Raw genomic sequence first — 27,500 nt, forward strand, 5'->3', positions numbered from 1 at the left:
GGGTATGCAGTGTGCCTGGACAGTGCGCACCCAGACAAGAGGCATATGTGTACCCACACAGTGCAGGTATACTGGTGTGGCTCCAGACAATGTGTATGTATACAGTGTGCCCAGATATATACAGTAACTCAGACAGTGTGTATACAGTGTACTTCAGACAGTGCAGGTATACAGGTAACAGAGACAGTGCAGGTATACAGTGTACTAGACACAGGCAGGTATGCTGGTGTACCCAGACAGTATGGGTGTACCAGACAGTGCAGGGTATACAGTACCCAGACAGTGCAGGCATACAGTGTACCTAGACAGTGCAGGTATACAGAAACAGAGTCAGTGCAGATATACTTGTGTGTACCTAGACAGTGCAGGTATACAGTGCACCCAGACAGTGCAGGCATACAGTGTACCCAGACAGTGCAGGTATACTGTGCACCCAGAGTGCAGGTATTAGCCAGTGTACCCAGACAGTGCAGGCATACAGTGTACACAGACAGTGTATGTATACAGTGTACCAGACAGTGCAGATATATTGTGTACTAGACAGAAAGTAGGTATACAGTGTACTAGATTGCAGGTATACAGTGTACCTAGACAGTGTAGGTATACAGTGTGACGCAGACAGTGTAGATATATGTACCCAGACAGTGCAGGTATACAGTGTACCTAGACAGTGTACAGTGTACCCCAGACAGTGCAGGTATACAGTGTACCCATTGTGCAGACATATTGTGTACCCAGACAGTGCAGGTATACTGTGTACCAGACAGTGCAGGTATACAGTGTACCAGACAGTGCAGGTATACAGTGTACTCCAGACAGTGCAGGCATACAGGCGTACCCAGACAGCGTGAGATATACTGTGTGGCCTATATTGCGCAGGCATACAGTGCACCCACAGGTGCAGGCATACCAGTGTACCTGTGATTAATGCAGGTATAAGGCAACCAGACAGTGCAGATATACTGTGCACAGACAGTGCAGGTATGGTTGGTGCACAGTGCAGGTATACAGTGTACTAGACAGTGCAGGTATACAGTGTACCCAGATAGTGCAGATATACTGTGTACCCAGACAGTGCAGGTATACAGGCCTAGACAGTGCAGGGGTATACAGTGTACCCAGACAGTGCAGGTATATGCAATACCCAGGATAAGTGCAGTGATACATATTGTGTACCTAGGACAGTGCAGGCATACAGTACCCAGACAGTGCAGGTATACAGTGTGACTCCAGGACAGTGCAGATATACTCAGGTACCCAGACAGTGCAGATATACTCTGTGTGTACTCTAGACAGTGCAGGCATATTATGTACCCAGACAGTGCAGATATACTGTTGTGTTTAGACAGTAGGTATACAGTACCAGATATGCAGGTATAAGCAGTGTACCCAGACAATGCAGGTATACAGTGGGTAACAGGACAGTGCAGGTATAGCCTGTGTACCTAGACAGTGCAGGTATACAGTAAATTTCTAGACAGTGCAGGTATACAGTGTACTAGACAGGTAGGGTATACAGTGTACCCAGACAGGTATACACAGCCTGAGATTGTGCAGGACATGGCCTGTGTACCCAGACAGGTGCAGGTATACAGTAACAGATTGTGCAGGTAAGAAACTTAGACAGTGCAGGTATATACCCAGACAGTGCAGGTATACAGTGTACCCAGACAGTGGGTGTACCCAGACAGTGCAGATATACTGTGCACCCAGGACAGTGCAGGCATACAGTGCACCCAGACAGTGCAGGTACAGTACCCAGACAGTGCAGGCATACTGTACTCCAGACAGGCATACATACCCAGACAGTGCAGGTATACAGTGTACTCAGATTATGCAGGCATACAGTACCTAGACAGTGCAGGCATACAGTACCTAGACAGTGTAGTGCATACTGTGTGTACCTGTATCACAGCAGGCATACAGTGTACCCAGACAGGCAGGTATACAGTGTAACGAGACAGTGCAGGCATACAGTGTACCCAGACAGCAGGTACAGTGTACCCAGACAGCAGCAGGCATACAGTGCACCCAGACAGTGCAGGCTGGTGCACCCAGACAGTGCAGGCATACAGTGTACCCAGACAGTGCAGGCATACAGTGCGCCCAGACAGTGCAGGCATACAGTGCACCCAGACAGTGCAGGCATACCGTGCACCCAGACAGTGCAGGCATAACAGTGTACCAGACAGTGCAGATATACTGTGTACCTAGACAATGGTACAGGTGTACCCAGACAGTATATAGTGTGTACCTACAGACAGTGTGTGGGTATGGCCAGTGTACTAGACAGGTATACAGTGCACTCCAGAGACAGTGCAGGCAGTGTACCCAGACAGTGCATATATACAGCGTGTTTTAGGACATGCAGGTATACTGTAACAGACAGTGCAGGTATACTGTGTAAATTCCAGACAGTGCAGATATACTGTGTACCCAGACGCAGGTATACAGTGTACCCAGACAGTGCAGGTATACAGTGTACCCAGACAGTGCAGGTATACAGTGTACCCAGACAGTGCAGGCATACAGTGTACTAGACAGTGCAGGTATACAGTGTACCCAGACAGCAGGCAACAGTGTAAAATTTAGACAGTAGACACGTGTACTTCCAGGATGCGCAGGTATACAGTGTATCAGACAGCAGATATAGTGTACCTATATAAGTAGGTATACAGTGTACCTAGACAGTGCAGATATAGTGTGTACCTATACAGTGCAGGTATACAGTGTACCTAGACAGTGCAGATATAGTGTGTACCTAGACAGTGCAGGTATACAGTGGACAAATCAAAACAAACAACTGTATACTGCCGACATCTTTCTTTCTTCTACACAACAGGACAAATAACGACTCTGGTTGACAGTCTAATCTTCTCCTTCTGTCCTGTGTCTTAATTAACATTGTGTTGGTGTAACTTCCGCTGGTGTCCTCCTCACTGTGGGTCGAGTGGCAGGACCCGAGCTTAAGAAAGTAGTTTATCTTACATTTAGTGGCGAGATAGAGGTGGTCCAGACATCTTGAAAATCTTGATATGTGTTTATCGATTATTTTTGGTCCCGGTTTTTATTCCTTGTCCTTCATTATTTGACTCTTTTCCCTCCTCTTCATATTACTACCCTCACACGTTCCCTCTTTCTTTTCCCCTTCTATCTCCTCTTTTTTCTTTTACCCTTCTGGTTTTTCCCTATTCTTCTTGCTTTATGCTGTTTCTTTTCCTTTTCTCTTTAATGGGGAGATTGTGAGAAAGAGAGAGTTAGAAAGGTCATGGTAGGCCTTACTAGCCTGAGCTAACCTAACATATCATAACACATTCTATCCTACTCTAACATAACCTAACATATCCTAACATATTCTATCCTACTCTAACTTAACATAACATATCCTAACATATTCTATCCTACTCTAACTTAACATAACATATCCTAACATATTCTATCCTACTCTAACATAACCTAACATATCCTAACATATTCTATCCTACTCTAACATAACATAACATATCCTAACATATTCTATCCTACTCTAACATAACCTAACATATCCTAACATATTCTATCCTACTCTAACATAACCTAACATATCCTAACATATTCTATCCTACTCTAACTTAACATAACATATCCTAACATATTCTATCCTACTCTAACTTAACATAACATATCCTAACACATTCAATCCTACTCTAACTTAACATAACATATCTTAACACATTCTATCCTACTCTAACTTAACATAACATATCCTAACACATTCTATCCTACTCTAATATAACATAACATATCCTAACACATTCTATCCTACTCTAACATAACATAACATATCTTAACACATTTTATCCTAACTTAACCTGCCTAATCTAATTTAGCTTAATTTGATCTATTTTAGTTGAAACTGACCAATTTTAACCTACCCTGACCTAGTTTAACTGATGATGACCTAGTCTCGCTGAACTTGACCCACTTTCACTGAGACTGATCTAGATTGGCTGAAATTGACTTAGTTTCGCTGAACGTGAACTAGATATCGCTGAGACTGACTTAGTTTTGCTGAGGTTGACCTTGTTTAGCTGAGGTTGACCTAGTTTCGCTGGGATTGACCTAGTTTGGCTGAGACTGACCTATTTTAATGCAAGTTAACCTAGTTTAGCTGGACCAGGCCTACTTGACTTTATTATGACTTAATTTACCCCACAGTCCACCACAATAATGTAACATATGACATAATTTAACCCAACACCAATCCAACAAACTTAAACGTAAAGTAATCTGATTAAACCAAACTTAACCTTTTACTCCCACCTTTATGTAATCAGGTTAGTGTAATTATACCCAACTTAGTTTAAAATAGCCGAGTCAAATTTAACCTAACCTAACCTAACCTAACCTAACCTAACCTAACCTAACCTAACCTAACCTAACCTAACCTAACCTAACCTAACCTAACCTAACCAAACCTAGCCTAATCTAACACACTAAACCCTGCTTAATCTAACACTATAACCAAAATTAACTTCACCTAACCTAATTTAACTTACGCTTACATAAGGAAATAAGAAAATAAGGAGTCTGCAATAGGCCGGTTGGCCTGTGCAGTGTGCATGGCAGCTCCTGTCGAGAGTTACTGCCACTCTCTTATCATCCATGAATCTATCTAGCCTCCTTTTGAAACTTTCCAGAGTTCCAGCACTTACTACAAAGTTGCTAAGCTTGTTCCACTCGTCCACCACCCTATTTGTGAACCTGTTCCTTCCTATCTCCCTAAACCTAAGAGACTTGTCCGTTGCTGAGTCCCTGTCCTGCTCGGATGTTAAAACTTTATCTATATCCCCTTTATTGATTCCTTTCACCCACTTAAATACTTCTATCATATCTCCCCGCACTCTTCGTCTTTCTAGGGAATGCAAGTTAAGTTTCTTTAACCTATCCTGATATGGAAGGTTTCTAAGTCCCGGAATCATTTTCGTCATTTTTCGCTTGTTACGGCCGAAGTAGTGAAGTCATAACTAGCTATTACTCTCAGTTCGTTCTCATTATCCTCTCGCAGTTCACCAGGTCAGGTTTATTTTTTTCCAGGATATTAAAAAAAAAAATGAAAATTAAACTATATATTTTCAAAGGTAAATATAAAGACAAGAATAAACACAGTAAACATTAAATAAATATACAAATTAAAACACACACACACACACACACACAAGAATATTGGAAGTAGTAGATTATATAATGTCTATCAATGTCAACAAAGAGAGAGAGAGAGAGAGAGAGAGGTGACCAAAATAAGTTAGTGTAACCTTTAATTTAACTCTAAACATCTAGTATAACTTATCTTAATTAAGTTAATCTCATGTAAAGTTCAATTAGCTAACCCTAACTGAATCTAACCCTTGAACCTGATTAACCTAACCTAGCCTAAGTCTAGTCATCCAGATTTAACCTATTTTAACATAATCTAAATTCTAATTACCTTGGCGTAAGCTAATTAAAATTAACCTAACATCTATCTAACTACACCTGACCTCACTTAACTTCATTTAAAAATCTAATTATTCCATATTAACCTAAATTACCTTCACCTGAAATCTCATTATCTCTAAGTTAACCTGCTCTGACCTCAGGTAACCTTGTCAGGTAGAATGATCTTAGTGAACTAAACCACCAGCACCAACAGGTCACCACCGCCAGACACGTGACCCCCGCCTCAGGTTGTCTGCTCCCGGCGGTGTGTGTGTGTGTGTGTGTGTGTGTGTGTGTGTGTGTGTGTGTGCGCTGACTCTCTCGCTCACTCACTCACTCAGGTTGGCTGCTCTGGGCTATTTATTCACTCATTGACTCCACTCACTCAGGTCGGGTACTCTTATGCTGTGTGTACTCATTCACTCACTCGCTTACTCACTTACTCATTCACTCACTGATACAGGATGAATAGTCTTCTGTGGGTTGTGTGTCTGTTCTTCACACACACACACACACACACACACACACACACACACACACACACACACACACACACACACACACACACACACACACACACACACACACACATAATGCCTACTTGACAACAGCGAAAGAGGAGGAGGAGGATAAGAGTTGGAAGAAGAATGTAAATAGGATAGGAAAAAGAGATGAAATATAGAAGAATGTGAAATGATAAAAGAAAAAGGGGAAAGAGAAGAGATGGAAGGAGAAATATTGACAGAGATACATAGAAGAAGGATAATTAGGAAAGACACGGGGGAGGAAGAGAGGAATAAAGAAGAATAAGAATTTATAAGTCGAGAAGGATTAAAAATAATGGAAGGAGAGATAAAAATGTGGGAAGATAAAAGAAATGGAGGAGGATACGGGGAAAGAAGAAGAGAGAGAGAAGAAGAGAGAGAGAGGGAGAGAGAGGGTCGTGCTATTTCTATCAGCTTCAGGGCTCCGGCAAAGGGGAGTCAGTGACCTACTTCGATGGTTCTCCTCTCTCCCTCTCTCCCTCTCTCCCTCCCTCCCTCCCTCCCTCCCTCCCTCACCCCCCCTCCCTCCTTCTTGACAGGTCTGGCGTCGACCCTCCCGTCACCTGTGAGCGCACGTGCCTCTCCCTGCCCAGGTGTGGCTGAGGGAGGGGCACTGGCGGAGGAACGGCTAAGGAAAAGGGAGATTAGGGGGAGAGGAGGTAAGGGGTGGGGGGAATAAGGAAAAGGTAAGAGGTAGGGGGGTAAGAGAGAGGTAAAAGAAGGAGGAGAGAGGAGGGTTTGGAGATAGATAAGAAAGAGGGGAAGAGGAAAAGGGGTGGGGAAGGGGAAAAAGAGGTGGTGGGAAGGGGGAAAAAAAAAGAGGTGGGGAAGGGGAAAAAGAGAATTGGGGAAGGGGGGAAAAAAAAAGAGGGGTGGGGGGGAAGGGGGAAAAAGAGGGGTGGGAAGGGGGAAAAAAAGAAGAGGGGTGGGAAGGGGGAAAAAAAAGAGGGGTGGGAAGGGGGAAAAAAGGGGTGGGAAGGGGGGGGAAAAAGAGGTGGGAAGTAAATAGTGGGGGGGGGGGGGTGGAGGAGGTAAGACAGAGAATGAGAGGAGACGATGAGAGAGAGAACTACCAGAGAAAAGAGAAGAGGGAGAAAGAAGAAAGAAGGGGGTAGAGAGTACTTGAAAGAAGGAGGGAAAGAGGGAAGCAGTGGGGAAAGAGAGGGGGAAATGGATGGAATGCGGTGATGGGAAGGTTGAATGATAATTAGGGAGTGACGAGAGAGGAGAGAGGGAAAGGAAGAAGAAATGAAATGTTGAGAACTCAGGGAAAAGTAAACAAGAAAGAAAGAAGGAAATTTGTAGAGGCAAAAAAAGAAAGAAATCAGAGGAGAAAGTGAGTGAAAGGGGGAAGATGGGAGGGTGAAGGAAAAGGTGGGAGAGGAGGGGGGGTTAGTGGTAAGTTCCTGGGAGGGAGGGACTTGTGGAAGAGGGAGCAAGTATTTAATGGAGTGGTATGAGAGAGAGGGAGGAGGAAGGGGGTAATGAAGGAAAGGATAGACAGAGAGAAGAAGAAGAAGAAGCGAGATTGATGAAAAAATGTCAAGAAGGAGTGAATGAGGAAAATGTAGATGAAGAGAGAAAAGAAGAGAAATGGGAGATACGGAGAAGATGGAGGAAGGGGGAATTATGCAAATAACGAAGAGAAGAAGACGATGAAAGGAAACGGATACATAAAGAATAAAGACGTGACGTGTGGAGAGGTGTAAAGACGCGAGAGATAAATAGGATAACTAAGATAATGATTTTGAGTTTTTGTTTTTGTTTCTGTTTGTATATCTCTCTCTCTCTGGTTTTTGTCTCTATAATTCTATGTGGTTATTTGTTTTATTCATAGACAGTGAAAATAATGAACAGATGCCTAGATGATATTGGTGTCATGTGTAGCCCATATAGTGAGAGAGAGAGAGAGCATACATCCCTTTAGCCTACTTGTGGCTTAGACGGGTGAGTTCACTGGGTCGAGTCTAGCTGCTTCCAACCCCCGTCTATTTTACCCCCAGAGATAAGTAGGGTCTTGGTAGAGTCAGTGTTAGGTTAGACACTTTCCCGAATGATAGTGAAGAAATATTCTCTTATATAGTATATTCGTTTATTATGAAAAAAGAAATGTTTTGCACTACAATATTCTTTAATAAGTCATCCATTTACAACGAATAATATAATATATCCGGCATTTCTCTTCCTTTTTAACACCGTATGAAATAAATGTGAACGGAAGTAATGTCACACAAAACAGTCACAATTTTAGCAATTAAAAAAGTGACCGGAAAAAGTCATGGTTTTATTTAACTTCCCATAACAAGTAATAAGATAGGTTAGATTAGGCTAGGCTAGGTTAGGTTAGGTTAGGTTAGGTTAGGTTAGGTTAGGTTAGGTTAGGTTAGGTTAGGTTAGGTTAGGTTAGGCTAGGTTAGGTTAGGTTAGGCTAGGTTAGGTTAGGTTAGGCTAGGTTAGGTTAGGCTAGGTTAAGTTACGCTAGGCTAGGCTAGGTTAGGTTAGGTTAGGCTAAGTTAGGTTCTGTGACTTGTTTCTGACTTCCTGTGACTTTTTTCTTAACTTCTTTTCCTGGGTTCGAATAAACTACAAGAGAAAGAGATCAATGAAGGAGAGAATAATGACAATAAACCTTGGAGGGATTAAGTTAGGTTAAGATTAGGTAATGCTAGATTAGATTAGGTTAGGTTAGATAAAGTTAGGTTAGTGTTAGGTTGGCGTGTATTAGCTTAGGTTGTGTTAGATTGGGTTAGGTTAGGATAGCGTTACGTTACGATAAGTTAGATTTGGTTTGATTCGGTTAAGTTAGATAAGCGTTAAGTTAAGTTAGAGTTAGTTTAGGTCAGGTAATGTTAGTTTGAGTTAGATTAGCTTAGATTGGATTGGGTTATGGATAGGGTGGTTAATCTTAATGTGAAATAATGTCATGGACTAATCTTTGTATGATACTCACCCCGCGGCACGCCAACCCACACACAATAAACACACCAGCTGATTCTCCGAGGCTTGTTTACGACCCAATTCTTGTTTACAGTGGGAATATTTTCTCCCAGTGCCGAGGCTGATTGCTGACCCACATCATAAGTCTCGCGTGTTGGGCACTTTTACTGATATCAATAATGAGTGGCAGTGACAGTCGGGCTTAAGTGTCAGAGAGAGAGAGAGAGAGAGAGACTTCTTTCGCGTTTTCATTAAATGCTTTTTTTGTTTTTTTTGTTTTTTAGAAAATCGAAAACATCAAACTCAAAGGGAGATAGTAAACAGGACCCCCCCGGGCAGGTGAGGCAAGTCATCATCCACGGGAGCACCTGTAACCCTCCCGCTTCCTCTCCCGCCGTCATTTTGTCCACCCCACGGAGTTCTGGACGAAACATGCTGACCTCATCTGCTCGGTAACCCAAGCACCCTCCATTATTTCCTAAACTATTGACCTGGCATGCGACTGTGATGACCCCGGGGTCATGTAAAACGCTGCTAGGAAGCTGTGCTTGGCAAACGTCATCTGTGGACCCAGCAATTAGCAGTAGTTATCATTTACATTGAGAATTATACGCTCTCAGATGAGGTATTAAGCTGCGTGTTATGGCTGGTGAATGACGGGGTAGTTATTCCTGTCACTCATCCGGGTGCATGACGACTCCAGTGCATGTAGGAAATGCACAACAGGGTCGATACTTCACACCGTCTCGTCCACGTTCCTGTCGAGTTGCATGGCACATCCTGCATGGCGCAACACCACCCAGCAGATCCAACCAATTATTGTGTTGGTGCTGACGGTGGCGCCGCAGGAAGAACCGTGGGGTGGTAAGGGGCCAGGTTGAGGAAGGGCATACAGGGGGTTTGCGTCACAGACCTGGCTAACACGGGGAGGCACCTGGGTGTTGTAAGTCAGCTGATGACGGAGGCCTTTCCGTACTACCTGGTCGTAGGCTGCTCCCCCTGCTGGCTCTCTCTCACTTCCGATGGTGCAATGATTCTCACATGGATTAGTCTCCCAACGTTCACGACGCCAACATTACTACTATTACTTCTACTACTACTACTACTACTACAAATGATGATAAGTACAGTAGTAAAAAAGAAGACTGTAATACTGTATAGATAATAAGAGTGATGATAAAACAGTAGTAAATAATAATGACAATGATAATAATAATATCTGAAGTTTATTTTTATGACCTGTGTACGTGCGTAAACCATTGGTCCTCAGAGCACACTGTAAAATCACACACACACACACACACACACACACACACACACACACACACACACACACACCACATAAGAAAACCTGAATGGAATATTATATATTATGATTTTTGTTAATAATGGCGTCAAAAACACACACAGACTCTTGTCATAACTAGATCTTTCATAGTAATTAAGTGAATCCGAAGACGAGAGGGACGCTACAGTTCATTAATCTACACCACCGCTACGTCAGCCTTCCGCTCAAGTGTCAGCTGAGGCCACAATAACTGGGAGTAAGGTGCAGTGGAGTCAATAAACACATGATGGCGTGGGTTAAATACTGAGGTGCAGAGGAGAGGGGTTTGACTTGTGAGTTCAGATTAGGGTGATGGAATGGGAGGGTGTGAAGGGGTAATGGGAGGGGTTGAGGTGGTGGAATGGGAGGGGTTGAGGTGGTGGAATGGGAGGGTGTGAAGGGGTAATGGAAGGGGTTGAGGTGGTGGAATGGGAGGGTGTGAAGGGGTAATGGGAGGTTGAGGTGGTGGAATGGAGGTGGGGAATGGGAGGGTTGAGGTGGTGGAATGGGAGGTGTGTTGAGGGTTGGTGGTGGAATGGGGAGGGTGTGAAGGGGTGAATGGGAGGGTTGAGGTGGTGGAATGGGAATGGGAGGGTGTGAAGGGGAATGGGAGGGTTGAGGTGGTGGAATGGGAGAAGGGTGTGGGAGGGATGAGGTGGTGGGATGGGGGGTGTGGGAAGGGGGGTAGGGGGGGATGGGAGGGTGTGAGGGGGAATGGGAGGGTTGAGGTGGTGGAATGGAGGTGAGGGTGGGAGGGTTGAGGTGGTGGAATGGGAGGTAAGGGTGGGAGGGTTGAGGTGGTGGAATGGGGAGGTGTGAGGGGGGAATGGGAGGGTTGTGTCTGGGGAGGGGGTGTGAGGGAATGGGAGGGTTGGGTGGTGGAATGGGAGGGTGTGAAAGGGGTAGTGGGGGGGTTGAGGGTGGTGGAATGGGAGGGTGTGAAGGGGTAATGGGAGGGTTGAGGTGGTGGAATGGGTGAGGGGGGTTGAGGTGGTGGAATGGGGGGTGTGAAGGGGTGTGGGAGGGTTGGGGTGGAATGGGAGGTGTGAAGGGGTAATGGGAGGGGGTTGGAGTGGTGGAATGGTGAGGGGGGGGTGGGGGGAATGCATAGCGTCATCTATGAGGGTAGATAAAGCAGTTCGAAGTCTCGTTCCGGCAGTTCTGAGTCTCAGGTGTGTACAGGGACTTGTGTTCGTGGTTGTGACGCTGCCTGTGTTCGTGGTTGTGACGCTGCCTGTGTTCGTGGTTGTGACGCTGCCTGTGTTCGTGGTTTGTGACGCTGCCTGTGTTCGTGGTTGTGACGCTGCCTGTGTTCGTGGTTGTGACGCTGCCTGTGTTCGTGGTTGTGACGCTGCCTGTGTTCGTGGTTGTGACGCTGCCTGTGTTCGGGGTTGTGACGCTGCCTGTGTTCGTGGTTGTGACGCTGTGTGCTGTCAAATCTTTCACCGCCAGTCACCTCCCACAGTACAATCTTGACTCAACCAACTTTATTTTGAGTGACGCATAAATTAAGGGCCATGTCATAATTGTTTCCGATATGGAGATATATAACAAAATGGCTAACCAAGTATTACCCCAAACTGTTGCCTTAACCTGAAAACATTAATGACCCTCAAACACGAAAACCATATACCAGTCAGGTCAGTAAGGGTGTGGAGTTGGGTTGACTAAAAGGATATATGATGAAAGATTCAGTACCAAGTCTAATAATGAAGGAACTTTCAAAGAGACGAAGATTTATTATTTTAATTAACATAAAACACAAGAGGAGATAGTCGTACCCAGTCACATTATATTAACTGTTGTAACTGGTACTGAATTCAGACTTAAAATGTACCCTTTAACAGTAGGTAAAGTGAACTATAGTAATGAGAAGAAACATTAGAAGAAAACTGATAACTCTGTTCATGGTATTGCAGATTCAGAGGTGCTTAATGTTTAGGGATACTGTGGTGAAAATAATAATGATTCTCTCTCTCTCTCTCTCACTGGTACCAAAAACACAGGGATAGTACAGTAAATTCCTGTAAATTGCAAATCTCACCTATGATAAGGGATGCACTTCAGCCGCTTTGTTTGTAAGGGCACAACGTCCGGCCAGCTACCTGCAACAAGCAGAGGGGAGGGAGGGAGGAGAGGGGAGAAGGTCAAGGGGTCACCAAACACAAGCGCATCAAATGTAACCCAAAGCTTAACTCGAGGCGGAGTTACATCGACCCTGGTTCTTGGGAAATGTAAACACCACGCATTCGCTGATGTGTGTTTGTGTGTGTGTGAGAGAGAGAGAGAGAGAGAGAGAGAGAGAGAGAGAGAGAGAGAGACACTGGCATTACATTAGAGTTGGGGAGGTGTAAGAGAGAGAGAATAACTTATCTGAGTCATGCTATAATGTAAAAGAGAGAGAGCCAGGGTACAGTTCAAGAAGAGAGAACACCAGCAGCAGCGGCGAGGTAACAAAGAGTTCACCTTCCACTCGACCAGCGAGGTTTGCGCATATTCACAACCCGCCCCACCGAGCGACTCTACCAAAAGGATTGGAATTTTCAGAACGACGGACGTGTTGTTGTTGTTGGAAAAGAGAGAGAATTCTCCTCCAGTCAAAATGTAACAATTAATTTTTTTTTACTTGGAAAAGACAGTATTATCAAAATATATTGAGTTGATAGTTATAATTGTAGGCTAAAATTTGTGGGTTTTGTTTATATATCAGTTCTGTAATGGACAAAAATTTATTCAGATCAGATACTTTTGGAAGGGTCACCTGGATATTAACCCCCCCACAGTTTATCTTACCTGATGATGAAACACCCTAACGCTACCTGGGATGGTCAAATTAGATTAGTTTAGATCTGATTAGGTTAGGTTAGGCTACGTTAGGCTAGTGTAAGCTAGTTTAAGTTAGGTTAGGTTATTATAGGGTTATGGTGGGTTAATCTTAAGGTAAAAATAAGCTGGGGAGACTAATTTTTAAATGATTCTTTGAAAGAGTCAAATTTGCAATGTGGGTTTGGTCAAGCTGAGCCAAAGGTCAAACTCAGTACCATGGAAAACAAGAAGAAAACACACCTTTGACCTTATCTCGACACCTGGAGGTCACAGGTCAAACTTAAAACATCTTCCTCTTGAAAGAATGAACCTGCAAACCTCTACGACCCATTGCCTTCAAGCCTCCAGTCCACTGTATAGAATTTCAAGGGTTATTCCTGGCAGCCTCTTATTTTGGGTCGACTTCTGCCAGAGGTCAAAGTCACACGCCCAAAGGTCACGCGGTCAGCTTTAACCTACTGGCCTAAAACTTTTATACAAAATTCCGGCTTTCAAGGCATATCTCCCAGGACAACCTGTAGCGAGTTTTTAGTTAAGTGATGACCTGTTAACAGTGTGGTGGTGTTGAGGGAGTGTGGTGGTGTTGTGGGAGTGTGGTGGTGTTGAGTGTGGTGGTGTTGTGGGAGTGTGGTGGTGTTGAGTGTGGTGGTGTTGAGGAGTGTGGTGGTGTTGTGGTGGGGAGTGTGGTGTTGTGGGAGTGTGGTGGTGTTGAGGAGTTTGGTGGTGTTGTGGTTGGTGGTGTTGGAGTGTGGTGGTGTTGTGGTGGTGTGGTGGTGTTGAGAGTGGTGGTGTGTGTGGTGAGGAGTGTGGTGTGTGTTGAGGGAGTGTGGGTGGTGTTGAGGTGTGGTGGTGTTTGGGAGTGTGGTGGTGTGAGTGTGGTGGTGTTGGGGGTGTGTGGTGGTGTTGAGGGAGTGTGGTGGTGTTGGAGGGAGTGTGGTGGTGTTGAGGGAGTGGTGGTGTTGAGGGTGTGTGGTGTTGAGGGAGTGTGGTGGTGTTTGGGGTGTGTGGTGTTGAGGGAGTGTGGTGGTGTTGGAGGGAGTGGTGGTGGTGTGGGGGAGTGTGGTGGTGTTGAGTGTGGTGGTGTTGAGGGAGTGTGGTGGTGTTTGGGGGTGTGGTGGTGTTGGGGGAGTGTGGTGGTGTTGAGGGTGGTGGTGTTGGGGGAGTGTGGTGGTGTTTGGGGAGTGTGGTGGTGTTGAGGGAGTGTGGTGATGTTGAGGAGTGTGGTGGTGTTGAGGTGATGTTGAGGGAGTGTGGTGGTGGTGTTGAGGGAGTGTGGTGAGGTGGTGTTGAGGGAGTGTGGTGGTGTTGAAGGAGTGTGGTGGTGTTGAGGGAGTGTGGTGGTGTTGAGGGGTGTGGTGGTGGTCTCTCGATGTGCAAGGAAAAGTATGTACCGGTATATACAGCATGTATGTATGTATGTATGTATGTATGTATGCTAGTTGTATGTGTGTGTGTGTGTGTGTTTTGTTATACAGATTGTGAGTGTATGGTTCTTAGGAAGCACACACCGTACACACCAACTATACTCATACACCATACATCTACACACAAGTCATCATTATTATCGTTCATTGCAAAGTTTAGTCACCATACATACCATACATTACACTCACCATGCACCGCACTCACAAACACTACACATACAATACACACCTTACACCACATACATCATACTCACTATACCCCACATATACCACACTCATACACCATACCCTACACTCACCATACGAGTATACCACACATACTCACCATACATCACACACACACATACCATACACACACATACACACTCTGGTGCACTGTAGGGGCTGGGGTGTGGCAGGTGGGAGGTCAAATGAAGACTGACATATGCTGCTAAAACCACCACGTAATGCTTCCCTACCTTCGTTACGCATACGCCTACCCCTGTACATACATACATATATACATGCATACATACATACATACTTACATACATACATAAAATTGCATGTACACGTATAGGAGTTTATATTACTTACACATTCACAATGCTACTCGTATGCAGTGGTATGTTCGTAGACGAGGCCGACAGGGATGAGTGTGCGGAGGGTGACTGGGGCAACAGGATATTGTTCAGGATTATTTTATAGTCTTATGTTAATTATCAATATTATAAGTAATATAAATTATACTTTGAAAGAAACATAAATCAAAACTTAGTCATAAGAAGTGATTTGTTTTTTCTGAACTACATAACCGAGGAAAATTTTAAGGATTGTTTAATTTTTTTTTCGTTTTTATTTATTTATGTTATACTGGATCAGATTAGTAAGACTTTGATAGCTGAAGAAATGTTAATAACGAGAGTAAACAAATTAACTGCTTAATTTAGTGTTCGGAGAGTCAATTAGTACATCCTCTAAAGGCCAGTCTTCTCTCCTCCTGAATCCGAAGCCTTTATGGACAGAATAGTGTATCAGTTTACTGCTTCGGGTTGATAAGTCTGAATCTCGGGGTTCGTGGTTCAGGAGGAGAGGCGACCGGACTTTTGTGGGTGACTGTACTAGGTGGACTAAACGCGGCCTCTAACCAGATATTCTTCGGGTCACGAGTTTAGTGTAAAGTGAAATATTCCTGTTACTTTGGGAGGTTAGTGTTTGTGTGTGTGTGTGTGTGTGTGTTAATGAGGGGAAAGTAGAAACATACATTACACTGAATATTAAACCTTCAGTATACATGGAGCCTTTGTGGTTGGTACTGCACTAGACGTTCTCTACTTCCTCAACTGCATTGTTAGGTACCCATTCAAGTCAGGGGCAGTAACGAGACCTTAATAACTCACTGTTAAATTGTTTAATATCCTTTTGGGGGATTATTAGAGGAGGAGTGGGAGGAGAGGTGTTGAGAGGGAAGGTGGGATGGTAGTTACATGGTATAGTTGAGTTTTTCTCAGCTGAAGTTGTTCGCAGTCATATTTCCAACCTCTGTTGACGGCCGTGTAATATTTCAATGAGATTCTGATCTTTTAGAATCTTAGTTTTTGCATAATGTAGAATTGCTGATACATAATTTGTCTTAGTATGCCTTATTGTGGGTAAAGATAAGTATTTATTAAATGCGTCCTCCGAAAGCGTGAATTTACTACCAGAGTTTAACAGTTAATTAATGTATAAGATGACTGATAAACTTCCTACGTGCTCCTGTTTGAAATAATGAAAGTATGTATCTTTCTATAATTTAGCTGAATATCTCTCTCGTCAGAAACGGTCATCCCAACGGTTATGAATAAAGTCATTTAGAAATACATTATTACTTCAGGACGAAATCAGACAGATTTGCAACAGCCAATCAGCTGTAACTCTTGAGGAGGGGGCGGGGCATATCTTCTCAGCTGGGAAAACTCACTATAGTTACAGTGAAGGTGGTAGTTACAGGGTAGTTACAGATGTGATGGTTACAGGGTAGTTACAGTGAAGGTCGTACTTACAGTGAGGGTGGTGATTACAGTCTAGCTACAATGAAGATGGTAGTTACAGTGAAGGTGGTAGCTACAGGCTAGTTACAATGCAGAGGATAGTTACAGGCTAGTTACAGTGACGAGGATAGTTACAAGGTAGTTACAGTGACGAGGATAGTTACAAGGTAGTTACAGTGACGAGGATAGTTACAAGGTAGTTACAGTGACGAGGATAGTTACAAGGTAGTTACAGTGACGAGGATAGTTACAAGGTAGTTACAATGAAGATGATAGTTACAAGGTAGTTACGGTAAGGGTGGCGGGTGTTGTGGTGGGTACTGTAGGTAGGTGGGGGTCAGAGTCTCGCGGCCATCCATATGAGTTAAATGTTTTGCCTCACACATCAGCTACACCGTCTAACTAAATCTTCCCTAGTCTCTACCGTCCTATTTTTTTTTATTATATTTTCATAATTTATCATTTCACGCTGCTGTTACTCTTGTTCTTATTATTATTATCATTCTTCTATCTGTCTCTTCGTTTATACTTCTGTTACATTTACTTATTCTAGGGGAGGAGGAATTGAGCAGGTATATTTTGATTTGTTGATTATGATTTTTGTTTGTTTGATTAAATTAAAAATATTCACATTAAAAACCTTTGATTACATTCGAGATATTCCCATCAATAATGTCAGCTACCCTCAACTGGTGGCTCCCTCTCCGGACAAGTCGTGTTCCTGGAAGACTCACATTTTTATTTATCTCTATATTGGGTCAAAGGTTTGCAGGGTCACACAGCCAATGGTTACGGATGATAGTTTGAGAAACATGTCACAGGAAATAACGTCAACAGGTCACTTTTCTTTATCTTTTCGCAAGGGGGGATGAGTCGCGTTCCTGGAAACCTCTTTTGGTGTTGCCTGAGTTAGATTAAGGGATTGAATGCTTTTTGTTGTTGTTTTTAAATGGGTTTGTGTACTATTGCCTTCAAAGGTTAGAGATAGACAATACCAGGAAGGGTTCATAGGAACTTGTTAAACTGATGGCTATCGTTTACAAGAGTTATCCAACCTCCCTGGAAGTGTTTTGTGTGTGTGTGTGTGTGTGTGCTGGATGTCAGTCAAAGGGTTCGAAGGTTCATTTGAGCGGATCTGAAGCAATACCTTCAGACTTCCATCAGATATTACGAAATTTCTGGCGTTGATTACTCCAACAGGTGAGTCTTCGGTTTCTAAGAAGATTAGGCTTAGTTCACCTGATGATTTAACACCCTAACGCAAAATTAATCTAATCTAATACTTTAATTACGCATTGCTGAGATTGCGGAGTGGTATACAAGAAAAATTAAGGTGAGTGAGTACAGTAATGGATGCATAGTGATGGGTGAAATGAACGCTCGCTTTGGCAAAGCTGTGTGAATTGCCAGTTAGAGCAGAACTTCAGCAATTCTCATATCCAAATATCCCAGACCCTGTGCAAATACCTAATGAGAGTGCCAATGCTTTATTGGGCCTGTGTGTAGATGAGGGTTTAGTGGTTTTAAATAATCTCAAAAAATCTGATAAATATTTTCCAAGTAAACTCACGTATTAGCAGGGAAGAGAGTGGGTGTCTGAGCTGGACACTTGTATAGTGTCACCTAGTATGGTTAACTGTGTGCAGGATTTTGATGTTAATCAGGATTTGAGCTTTGCCCTCTGATCATGCACCTGATTTAGATTCTCTTGCTTTACTTGCGTCTAGCTTGGGCGATTACGCTGTGTTGCACAACCGAAAGGTTAGTAAATCTTTTAAAAGTCCAGTCAGATTTGATCACATTGATCGAGATGTGCTTGGACAGTCTCAGTGTGACCAGCCCTCGCTCGATGGGGACCTAGATGTGTGTGTGTGTGTGTCCTACAAATCTCTTTAAACTCTCCAAAACACACACACACACACACACACACACACACCACACACACACACACACACACACACACACACACACGTATATCCCCTGATACACACACACACACACACACACACATATCCCCTGATACACACACACACACACACACACACACACACACACACACACACACACACACGTATATCCCTGATACACACACACACACACACACACACACACGTATATCCCCGATACACACACACACACACACACACACACACACACACATGTATATCCCCTGATACACACACACACACACACACACACACACACACACACACACACACACACACACATATATATCCCTGATACACAGAAGCGCCAGAATCACCTTGACCTCCACCTCACACCACTCGGTTCTTTTAAAGGTGTATGGTCCACCACCACCACCCTGCCCAACTCTCAGGTTTCTGAAGCACAAGTTAAGAAAATTAAAACAACGCAGACAGAAAATTACGACATTGTTGATAAATTAAGCAAACTAAATATGTAGAAAACTTAGATACCGAGGTGCAGGAATAAACTGTATTGTATCACGTCTTGCTGGAGTAAACCCGTCTAGTACAGAGCATAGGTGGAATTACGTGTTGGTTTCAGGTCTTTGTCGTAATAATGTACTTTATAAACTTTATCCTAGTTCATTATTTTTCCAAAATTATTTTATTTTACCTAAAGCTAGAAGTAGTGAATCATTGGAGGAGGAGGAGGAGGGTTGAGGGAGTTGGCGGTGGTGGTAGCGGTGGCGGCGGTGGTGGTGGTGGTGATGGGTGAGTGACCTATTTCCACGCTGGTAATGGTTAATGGGGCTGAAGACCATGAACAAGTAGGTGTGGCGGAAACTCAATCACACTACTCCAGCCTCCTCCCCTCTGTCATCTCCAATGCTTCCTGCCGTGACCCTAGGGGAGGAGAGAGAAAGGGGAGAGAGAGAGGGAAAGGGGGATGAGAGGGAGGAAAGGGGATGAGAGGGGGGGGAAGAGGAATGAGATGGAGGAGAAGAGGGATGAGAGGGAAGGAAAGGGGGGGTGAGAGGGAGGGGAAAAGGGGAAGGGGGATGAGAGGGAGGTAAAGAGGGATAAATGTGGGATTAAGGTGAGTGATAAGGGTGTTAGGGGAGATGAGGGAGTGGGAAACGGGGAAAGGAGTGGATAAGGTAATGAGAAGGTAGAGAGTGAGGGAAAGTAAGAGGAAGGGTAGGGAATGAGGGAGAGTGAGAGGGAGGGAGGAAAGGATTGGATGAAGGAGAGAGTAGAGAATAGTGAATAAATGAGAGAATTAATACAGTTGATAAAGATGTATTAAAGATAGTATTTGTTTAAGTTATTTTTTAAGATGCCTTTCTTGAGGTTATCTTCCTGAGTGATGTATAAGGCTTAAACCAATTGACCGTCTTGAGTGTTTGTGCAAGGATTCACACACACACACACACACACACACACACACACACACACACACACACACACACACACACACAAACTCATTATCCCCTCAACTTTTTGGGTAATAAATGTCAAAAAAATAATTAACTCAAAAGTTCATCATTAAACACTAACTTAAGCACCGATTGTCAGAGTCTAGTGTCAGGTAGCAGATGTTAAGTACCAGGTACAAAATGTTAGGTGTCAACTACCAGGTGTCAATTGCCCTGTCTGGTGTCAAGTGCTAAGTACTAACTGTTGGATGTCAAATGCAACGTGGCAACTGTCATGAAACATGTGCTAAGGACAATTGTCAAGAGTCAAGTGCCAGGTGTCACGTGCCATCTGTTAAGAATTAAGTGCCAGGTGTCAGGAGTCAAGTGCCAGGTGTCAAGTGCCAGCTGTTATGAATTAAGTGCCAGGTGTCAACTGTTATGAGTCAAGTGTTAGGTTTCAGAAGGCAAGTGCCAGGTGTCAAGAGTCAAGTGCCAATCGTCAGGAGTCAAGTGCCAGGTGTCAAGTGCCTACTGTCAGGTGTCAAGGATCAAGGACGCGTCTAATTGGCCAGCGCCCTCTGCCTCATCCTTCATCCCGTGAGGAGTTTCCGAGAAGGAGGCAATGAATGGCATCCTGGAGTGCCATCCTGCGGAGAACGTCTGTAATTGGTTCTAATCAGGGCGCTTCACACTTGTCGTGTGTGTGTAATAATAATAATAATAATAATAATAATAATAATAATAATAATAATAAACGGTTTATTAATAGAGTTGCAGCCGGTGGCTGAAAATATACAGACTTACATTTGATTTAGACATAATGATATAATATGCAGTGAATCCATTTACAGGGCTGTACAGTACATAAATCAGGAGTTGTTTATTATTTTAACAATAGATGGGATGGTGCTGTTCTTATATCTATCGGTGCGAGCTCTTATGGGCTGTATTTTGTTGTAGTGGCGGACCAGTAGTCCCCTGCCAAACCTTTCCAGTGCTTGGTGGTGGAGGGATGGCATTTCCAGGGTGGAGAGAGCGTTGGTGTAGCCGGAGTATTCTGCGCCGAGCATGATTCTGCAGGCCCTTTTCTGTACCTTCTCTAGCTGACGTTGTTTGGTGGAGTTGAGAGAAGACGACCAGGCTGGTGACGCATACGTTAGTTTGGGGAGAATAAAGGCGTTGTAGATGGTCCTGTGTGTGTGTGTGTGTGTGTGTGAAAGGGGTAAGCAAGAGAAAAAATGTGTGTAACTGTGTGCTATGAGAGGAATACAAATAAAAAATAGATAGATAAAAAAGAATAATAGAGGGAGAGAAATAACATAATAATTGTCTTTAAAACAAGTTCACAATATTACATCTGTACTATAAATCCTAAGAGTCTGTGTACCCTAAATAAACTGATCTATCTCAAGGTTACAGTGTCCTGCAGCCTGTTGTTGCGGCCTGGTATTTGCGTTTTGTATGTGAAATTTACCTCGTATGTTGCCTTACACGTGTAGGGGGAGCCCCGTCCATAACAATGCACTGTAAACATGCCCTCGTGTCCTCCGTTACGTCACCACAATCCCTCGCTATACGCGGGTACTGAGATGTAAACATGCCCTCTTGTGCTCCATGTCCTCCTCGGGTATTAAGAGGCGAATTAGCAATTACTTATGAATATTTCAGGATCCCTAACTAGAGCCTCAAATTATGTATTTATATATATAGGATATATTTTTGTATTTAATGTACTTGTATTTATATGAGTCCGGTTTGTGGTTGTTGACCTTGAGATGAGTCACTTTGGTATCCGGAAGTCAAACCCGAATTTCCTTACTAAAAACTGCCGGTTTGGTTAGAGTATGTTAGGGATTGGTTATGTATATGTTATAGTGCATTGGTTTAAGTTAGGTTGGAAGAGGTTCGTTAGGTTAAGGTGAATTTTAGGTAAGGTTAGGTTAAGGTGGGTAATAGTTAGATTATTTTAGGCAATGATAAATTAGGCCAGGTTAGGTTAGGTTAAGTCAGGGTCGGTTAAGTTAATTCACCATAGATTAGGGAGGTTAAGATAGTTAAGATATTAGAGAGATATATTAGGTTAGGTTAGGTTAAATCACATGAAAGTTGGTCTAGGTTACTAACTAAGGTCCGAGGTGGTGTATTAACAAAGCATTTATTTAACATGTGTGATATAGATAGATCATCACCCGGACCTTGTTTGTCAAAAGGTGTACGTGGGTGAGGCACATGATGCAGTAGTGACCTTGATTTAGTGGCGGTGTGTTGGTGGTGTGTTGGTGATGTGTTGGTGGCGTGTTGGTGGCGTGTTGGTGATGGGAAGGGGTAGTGACGGTGCTGATGGTGATTGGAAGGGGTAGTGATGGTGCTGATGGTGATTGGAAGGGATTAGTGATGGTGCTGATGGTGATTGGAAGGAATGATAGTGCTGATGGTGATTGGAAGGGGTAGTGACGGTGCTGGTGCTGATTGGAAGGGGTAGACGGTGCTGGTGCTGATTGAAGGGTAGTGATGGTAGTGATGGTGATTGGAAGGTAGTGATGGTGCTGATGGTGATTGGAAGGGTGATGGTGCTGATGGTGATTGGAAGGGGTAGTGATGGTGCTGATGGTGATTGGAAGGGGTAGTGACGGTGCTGGTACTGATTGAAGGGTAGTGACGGTGCTGGTGCTGATTGGAAGGGTAGTGATGGTGCTGATGGTGATTGGAAGGGATTAGTGATGGTGCTGATGGTGATTGGAAGGGGTAGTGATAGTGCTGATGGTGATTGTGGCCCCGTTTGGACGTGATGCTACTCCCTAACAGCACTGGCTCGGGCGCCCTGGCAGCATCGTGTAAATTGAGAAACTTTTGAGGGTAATAATAATAATAATAATAATAATAATAATAATAATAATAAACAACTAATACTATAAAAATAATAATAACAATAGCCAATATAATAAAAAATCTATAAATTACACTACTACTACTACTACTACTACTGTTTTATTTTTTTTTTTTTTTTTTTAATACTTTTTTTCAACGTGGCCTCCAGCCTCCCCCAATAGCCACACCTTCTACTACTACTGCTGCTGCGACTAGACTTCCCAAGGACTAAGAATATTGAAAGAGCTGACAGAGAGAGACACGAGAATCTCACCTCATAGACTGACAAACAATAGTACATCACTCTCACTCATACACTATTACTGAGAACACCGAGTAGATACCGAGAAATACTTTGGGGGAGTCAGTTCAGGGAATCACATTTGACAGGGGGAGTCAGTTCAAGGGGTCAAATATGCCAGGAGGGTCAGTCCAGGGGGGGTCAAATATGCCAGGAGGGTCAATTCAAATCACAGTGTACTCAAGGGGGTTACAATTGTACTCAAATGGTAAATAATTATTGTCTTAATTTCTTTTTCAGGTGATCAATACGTTACCTGTGTCCCTCGGCATCTTGGGTGAGTAACCTGTTTAACCTCCAATGTTTGTTTACTTTCTGCCGTGTTGGATGTTGTGTTTACCTGTTCTGGTGCCGTCAATTGTTTTTTTTTTATATCCTTAATTTATAATATACGCAATATATTTATGCTTGAATTTACGCAGTTTACACTGGATCGAATTTGTACTTGTTTGAGGTTATGATACGCAGGTGATATAAAGTCAATACGCACTGTACTTACACTTATTAAAGTAATTGATACTTTTTGAAGATTATAAATAAATACCTCGTTCATTTATTTGCTGCGCATATAATTTAGTTAATACGCATTATTCTTACACTTACAAAGCTTACATTGCGTAAATTAATCGTTTAATGCTCATTGTACTTACACTTATAAATACACATCTCTGATATTATAATTAGATCCTTCTTAAGGGAGTCAACATCCACTTTTTTGAGACCAAGTAGGTCCCTCGTAGGTTGATTTTGTAAGTAAATAAGTGAGTCAACATCCACTTTTTTACATTACAAGTAAACCTTTCGTAGGTTGATAGTGTAAAATAGATAAGTAAAACAGGATAGTATTGTCAGGCTCGTTGGGAGTGGTTGAGATCTCAAACTATCCGGGCTATTCAGATTGGAGAGTCCTTGACCTACTTCCTGCTGGAAATGGGGTCACGGAGTACATCGTGTGAGAGGAGAGAGAGAGAGGGGGATGTCATGGTACTGTGAGAGCAGGTGGTGGGAGAGGTGGAGAGGGTGAGAGTAGAAAAAAGGGTGTCATAGTATGGTGAGGATGGGAGAGGTGAGAGGGAGAGTGGAACAGAGGTGTGAAATGAGGAAGGGAAGTCATGATGTTGTTTGCCCAGAGGATGGGGAGGGAGAGAGGTAGAAAAGTTAGGGCAGATGATACTATTTCTGTCACTAATAATATTTTATTTTATACAGTATGGCCTCCAAACTCCCCTTAGAGCCACACCTTCGCCACCACTTTATTACCTAAACTATCCCAATACAAAAAGTAACTACCCAAGCTGAGTTAGTTAAACCGCAGATCTATACGGCATTCAGTGACTGTTGCCTCCTAGGCATTGTCTGCCACTGTTGTCTGCTTAGGGGCCGATGATCTTGTTAATTGAGGCAAAGCAATGCAGCCCTAAGTAGGGAGAAGGACAGTCGACATCTCAACCAAGCTGCAACGTAACTTCTGGGCTGCTGTTTCTGTTCAGATAACACCTCGGCCAGTCGGGCGTAGAAGCATCTAGCACTTGGTCCCATCCCACCCGAGGTTGTGAACACCAGAGGAGTGAAGCTGCCGTGATCAACATTCTGAATTCTCTCGTCGTACACCCTGGTCTCGTCGTTCTCGTTCTTCTTTTGTGCAGCCTCGAGAGATAGGTTACGGTGACCTGCGGCCAGCATCCAGAATCCTCGAGCATTGACGTCCACCCGGGCTTTGTTGGGAGTCCTGTGATGGAGCTTCTTACCGTCCAATAATAATAAGTCTAGTAATACTATTAATGAAGTCAAATTATATTATTTCCAATGTAATTTTATAGGTAAATTACCAACATGAATAAAAGGTATTAATTATATAAGTTGCTTATGAATGTAGGTGTGTGTGTGTGTGTGTGTGTGTGTGTGTGTGTGTGTGTGTGTGTGTGTGTGTGTGTGTGTGTGTGTGTGTGCGCTCCAACACGATTGCATTATCCACTTACCAAGCTGTGTTTTGCGTATGTCATAATAATAATAATTATAATTATAATTAACGGTTTATTGAAAGAACTTGATTGACAAATAACATACAAGTAAATATAAGTGATACAAATGCGATATATAATAACTCGGTGGGGAGAGATCATTCAACAGGGAATTTCAGCGCAGTAATAGTGCATAGGTAAGAATCTATGTATGTATGTATGTATGTATGTATGTATGTATGTGTGTATGTGTGTAAGTATGTAAGGTGAGATATATATATAGAGACTGAGATAGAGCGTAGATTGCTAGGTAGGTAGATAGGTGGATAGGTAGATAAATAAGTAGATAGATAGACACAAACTTTGCCTGATAGAGAAACAAACACGAGAGAGAGAGAGAGAGAGAGAGAGAGAGAGAGAGAGAGAGAGAGAGAGAGTCACGAGTCAACCTAGCGTGACCTGTCTTCTCGTGTGAAGCTTCTCCATGACGTCACTGTTATATACTAGGTCATCAGACTGTTGCATAAATATCCCCGCCCAGATGCATAGCTGGACTGGGGGTGTGTGATGTATATATAGTACAGGTGTAGGTAGAGAGGTAGTCTGATATAGTGCTCGGGTGTTGATAGATAGATCTGTTCACGAGTATGTCGGAAGTATGTTGGTAAGTATACTATTACTACTACTACTACTACTACTACTACTTTTTTAAACGTGGCCTCCAGCCTCCCCCAATAGCCACACCTTCGCCACCATTTATTTACTCTACTAATAGTACTACTACTACTATTACTACTACTATTACTACTACTACTACCATCAGCAACATAAGCGTAGGAGGTGAGGTGTGGTAGGCAGGCAGGTAATGGAGAGGCCCCATGCCTTAAGCGTCAGTCGAGATGCGGGAGTTACATGCAGTATGTGGGTTAGTGAGGGTCGGCTACTGGGTCACTCTTCATCCTCTTGTGCTTTCCGTTACATGTTATTGGTGATAGTAGTAGTAGTAGTAGTAGTAGTAGTAGTAGTAGTAGTAGTAGGAGTGATTATATAAATGATGATGTCGCAGTAATAATGTTAGGTCATTATGTGTATAAATATCTGTTTACCCTTAGCAACCCTTAGTAACCCTCTGTTTACCCTTAGCAACCCTTAGTAACCCCCTCTATACCCTTAACATCCCTTTATTCATACTAAGAAGGTAGACATACTTATATTCGTTTTAGTATTTCCGTCTCTGTTTACACACTTGTCGGGCGGTGGGACTCTTGGCGGCCTGCCTGACCCCAGCACACACAGCACCTACACAATGCCCAGTCTCCTGTCAGGGTTGAAATTCCCTTTAGCCTCGATTAACCTACAGGTACTCTAACCAGTGCTGACCTTACCACACCGGCTATGTTACCTGGATAGAAATACGCTCTTTTGTTCGTTAACTTTTTATTTTATTTTAAAGTTTGTACATTAATACACACACACACACACACACACACACACACACACACACACACACACACACACACACACACACACACACACACACACACACACACACACGTACATCAAACTTTCAGAATACTGTATCTACACCACCTGATCACCTACCTATGTCAATCAAGGGTTCCTGTGATGCTATTTCCAAGACTACTATTGTGTTCTGTCAGTAACTTAAAAAAAAAAACCCTAAATGAACTAAAATTTTCAGAATGTATTAATCATAATAAAATTTGGAGGAGTGCGGTGGCCGAGTGGTTACAGGGAGTGTTTCTTGGCCTTAATGGTTGCTCGTTCACACCCAAGGCATTCCTACTCCTCCTACAGTTGGGATAAGATAACTATAGTTTTTCTGTTGGGGAGGTGGAGGCGAGGGGGTGCAGTGCCGACCGGATGCTCACTCACTCTCCCACGGATGCTAACTCATTCTCTCACTCACTCTCCCACTGACGCTCTCACAAGGCAGGAAACAGCCGTAAGGTCAAAGTTCCTTCCTCTCTTACCTGTCCTGGAAAGGTGAGAGATGAGGGGACGCTAGGTGAGAGGAGACATGGATAAGCAGAGGGGAAAAGGTGAGAGGAGGAATGGGGGGACAAAGGCTAGATGAGGGGAGACAGGCTAGGTGAGGGGAAGTCTAAGAGAGTGACAGGTTAGGGAACGTCAATTAGCAGGTTACGGGTGAGGCAAGGTCAGGTAAGGTGAAAGGAGAAGGGCAGGTGAGGGGAAACAAGTGAAGAGGAAGAGAGGACAGGTGAGGAAAGTTATATGAGAAACCAGGAATAATAAAATTCTCTCTCTCTCTCTCTCTCTCTTTCATATTGTCCATAATTGTGTCGGTTATCAGGTCGATAATTATTAGAGGTCAGGGTGGGAGGTCAGAGGTTAGGGTCAGCTTTCAGGGTGGGAGGTCAGAGACTTACCGCCGTAGTTTTAAATACCTTCCTTCCTTCTTCCACGAAGAACCTGCAGGTAGGAGTCGTTCCTTCAAGCGGTAGTTTAAATTGC

At 43.4% G+C, this 27,500-nt stretch overlaps 1 protein-coding gene across 1 annotated transcript in view; it reads right to left on the reverse strand.

The window, feature by feature from the left end:
* The window catches only part of LOC121859173, a 27,738-nt gene extending 3,012 nt beyond the window's left edge, over nt 1-24,726 (reverse strand). Inside the window, exon 1 of the mRNA XM_042355922.1 lies at nt 24,631-24,726. Coding sequence (XP_042211856.1) covers nt 24,631-24,726 — 96 coding nt within the window. The remainder of the gene's footprint in view (nt 1-24,630) is intronic.
* Nucleotides 24,727-27,500: the final 2,774 nt, after the last annotated feature.

This window comes from Homarus americanus, unplaced genomic scaffold (genome assembly GCF_018991925.1).
Source record: "Homarus americanus isolate GMGI-L3 unplaced genomic scaffold, GMGI_Hamer_2.0 scaffold50924, whole genome shotgun sequence".
NCBI classification, from domain to species: domain Eukaryota; kingdom Metazoa; phylum Arthropoda; class Malacostraca; order Decapoda; family Nephropidae; genus Homarus; species Homarus americanus.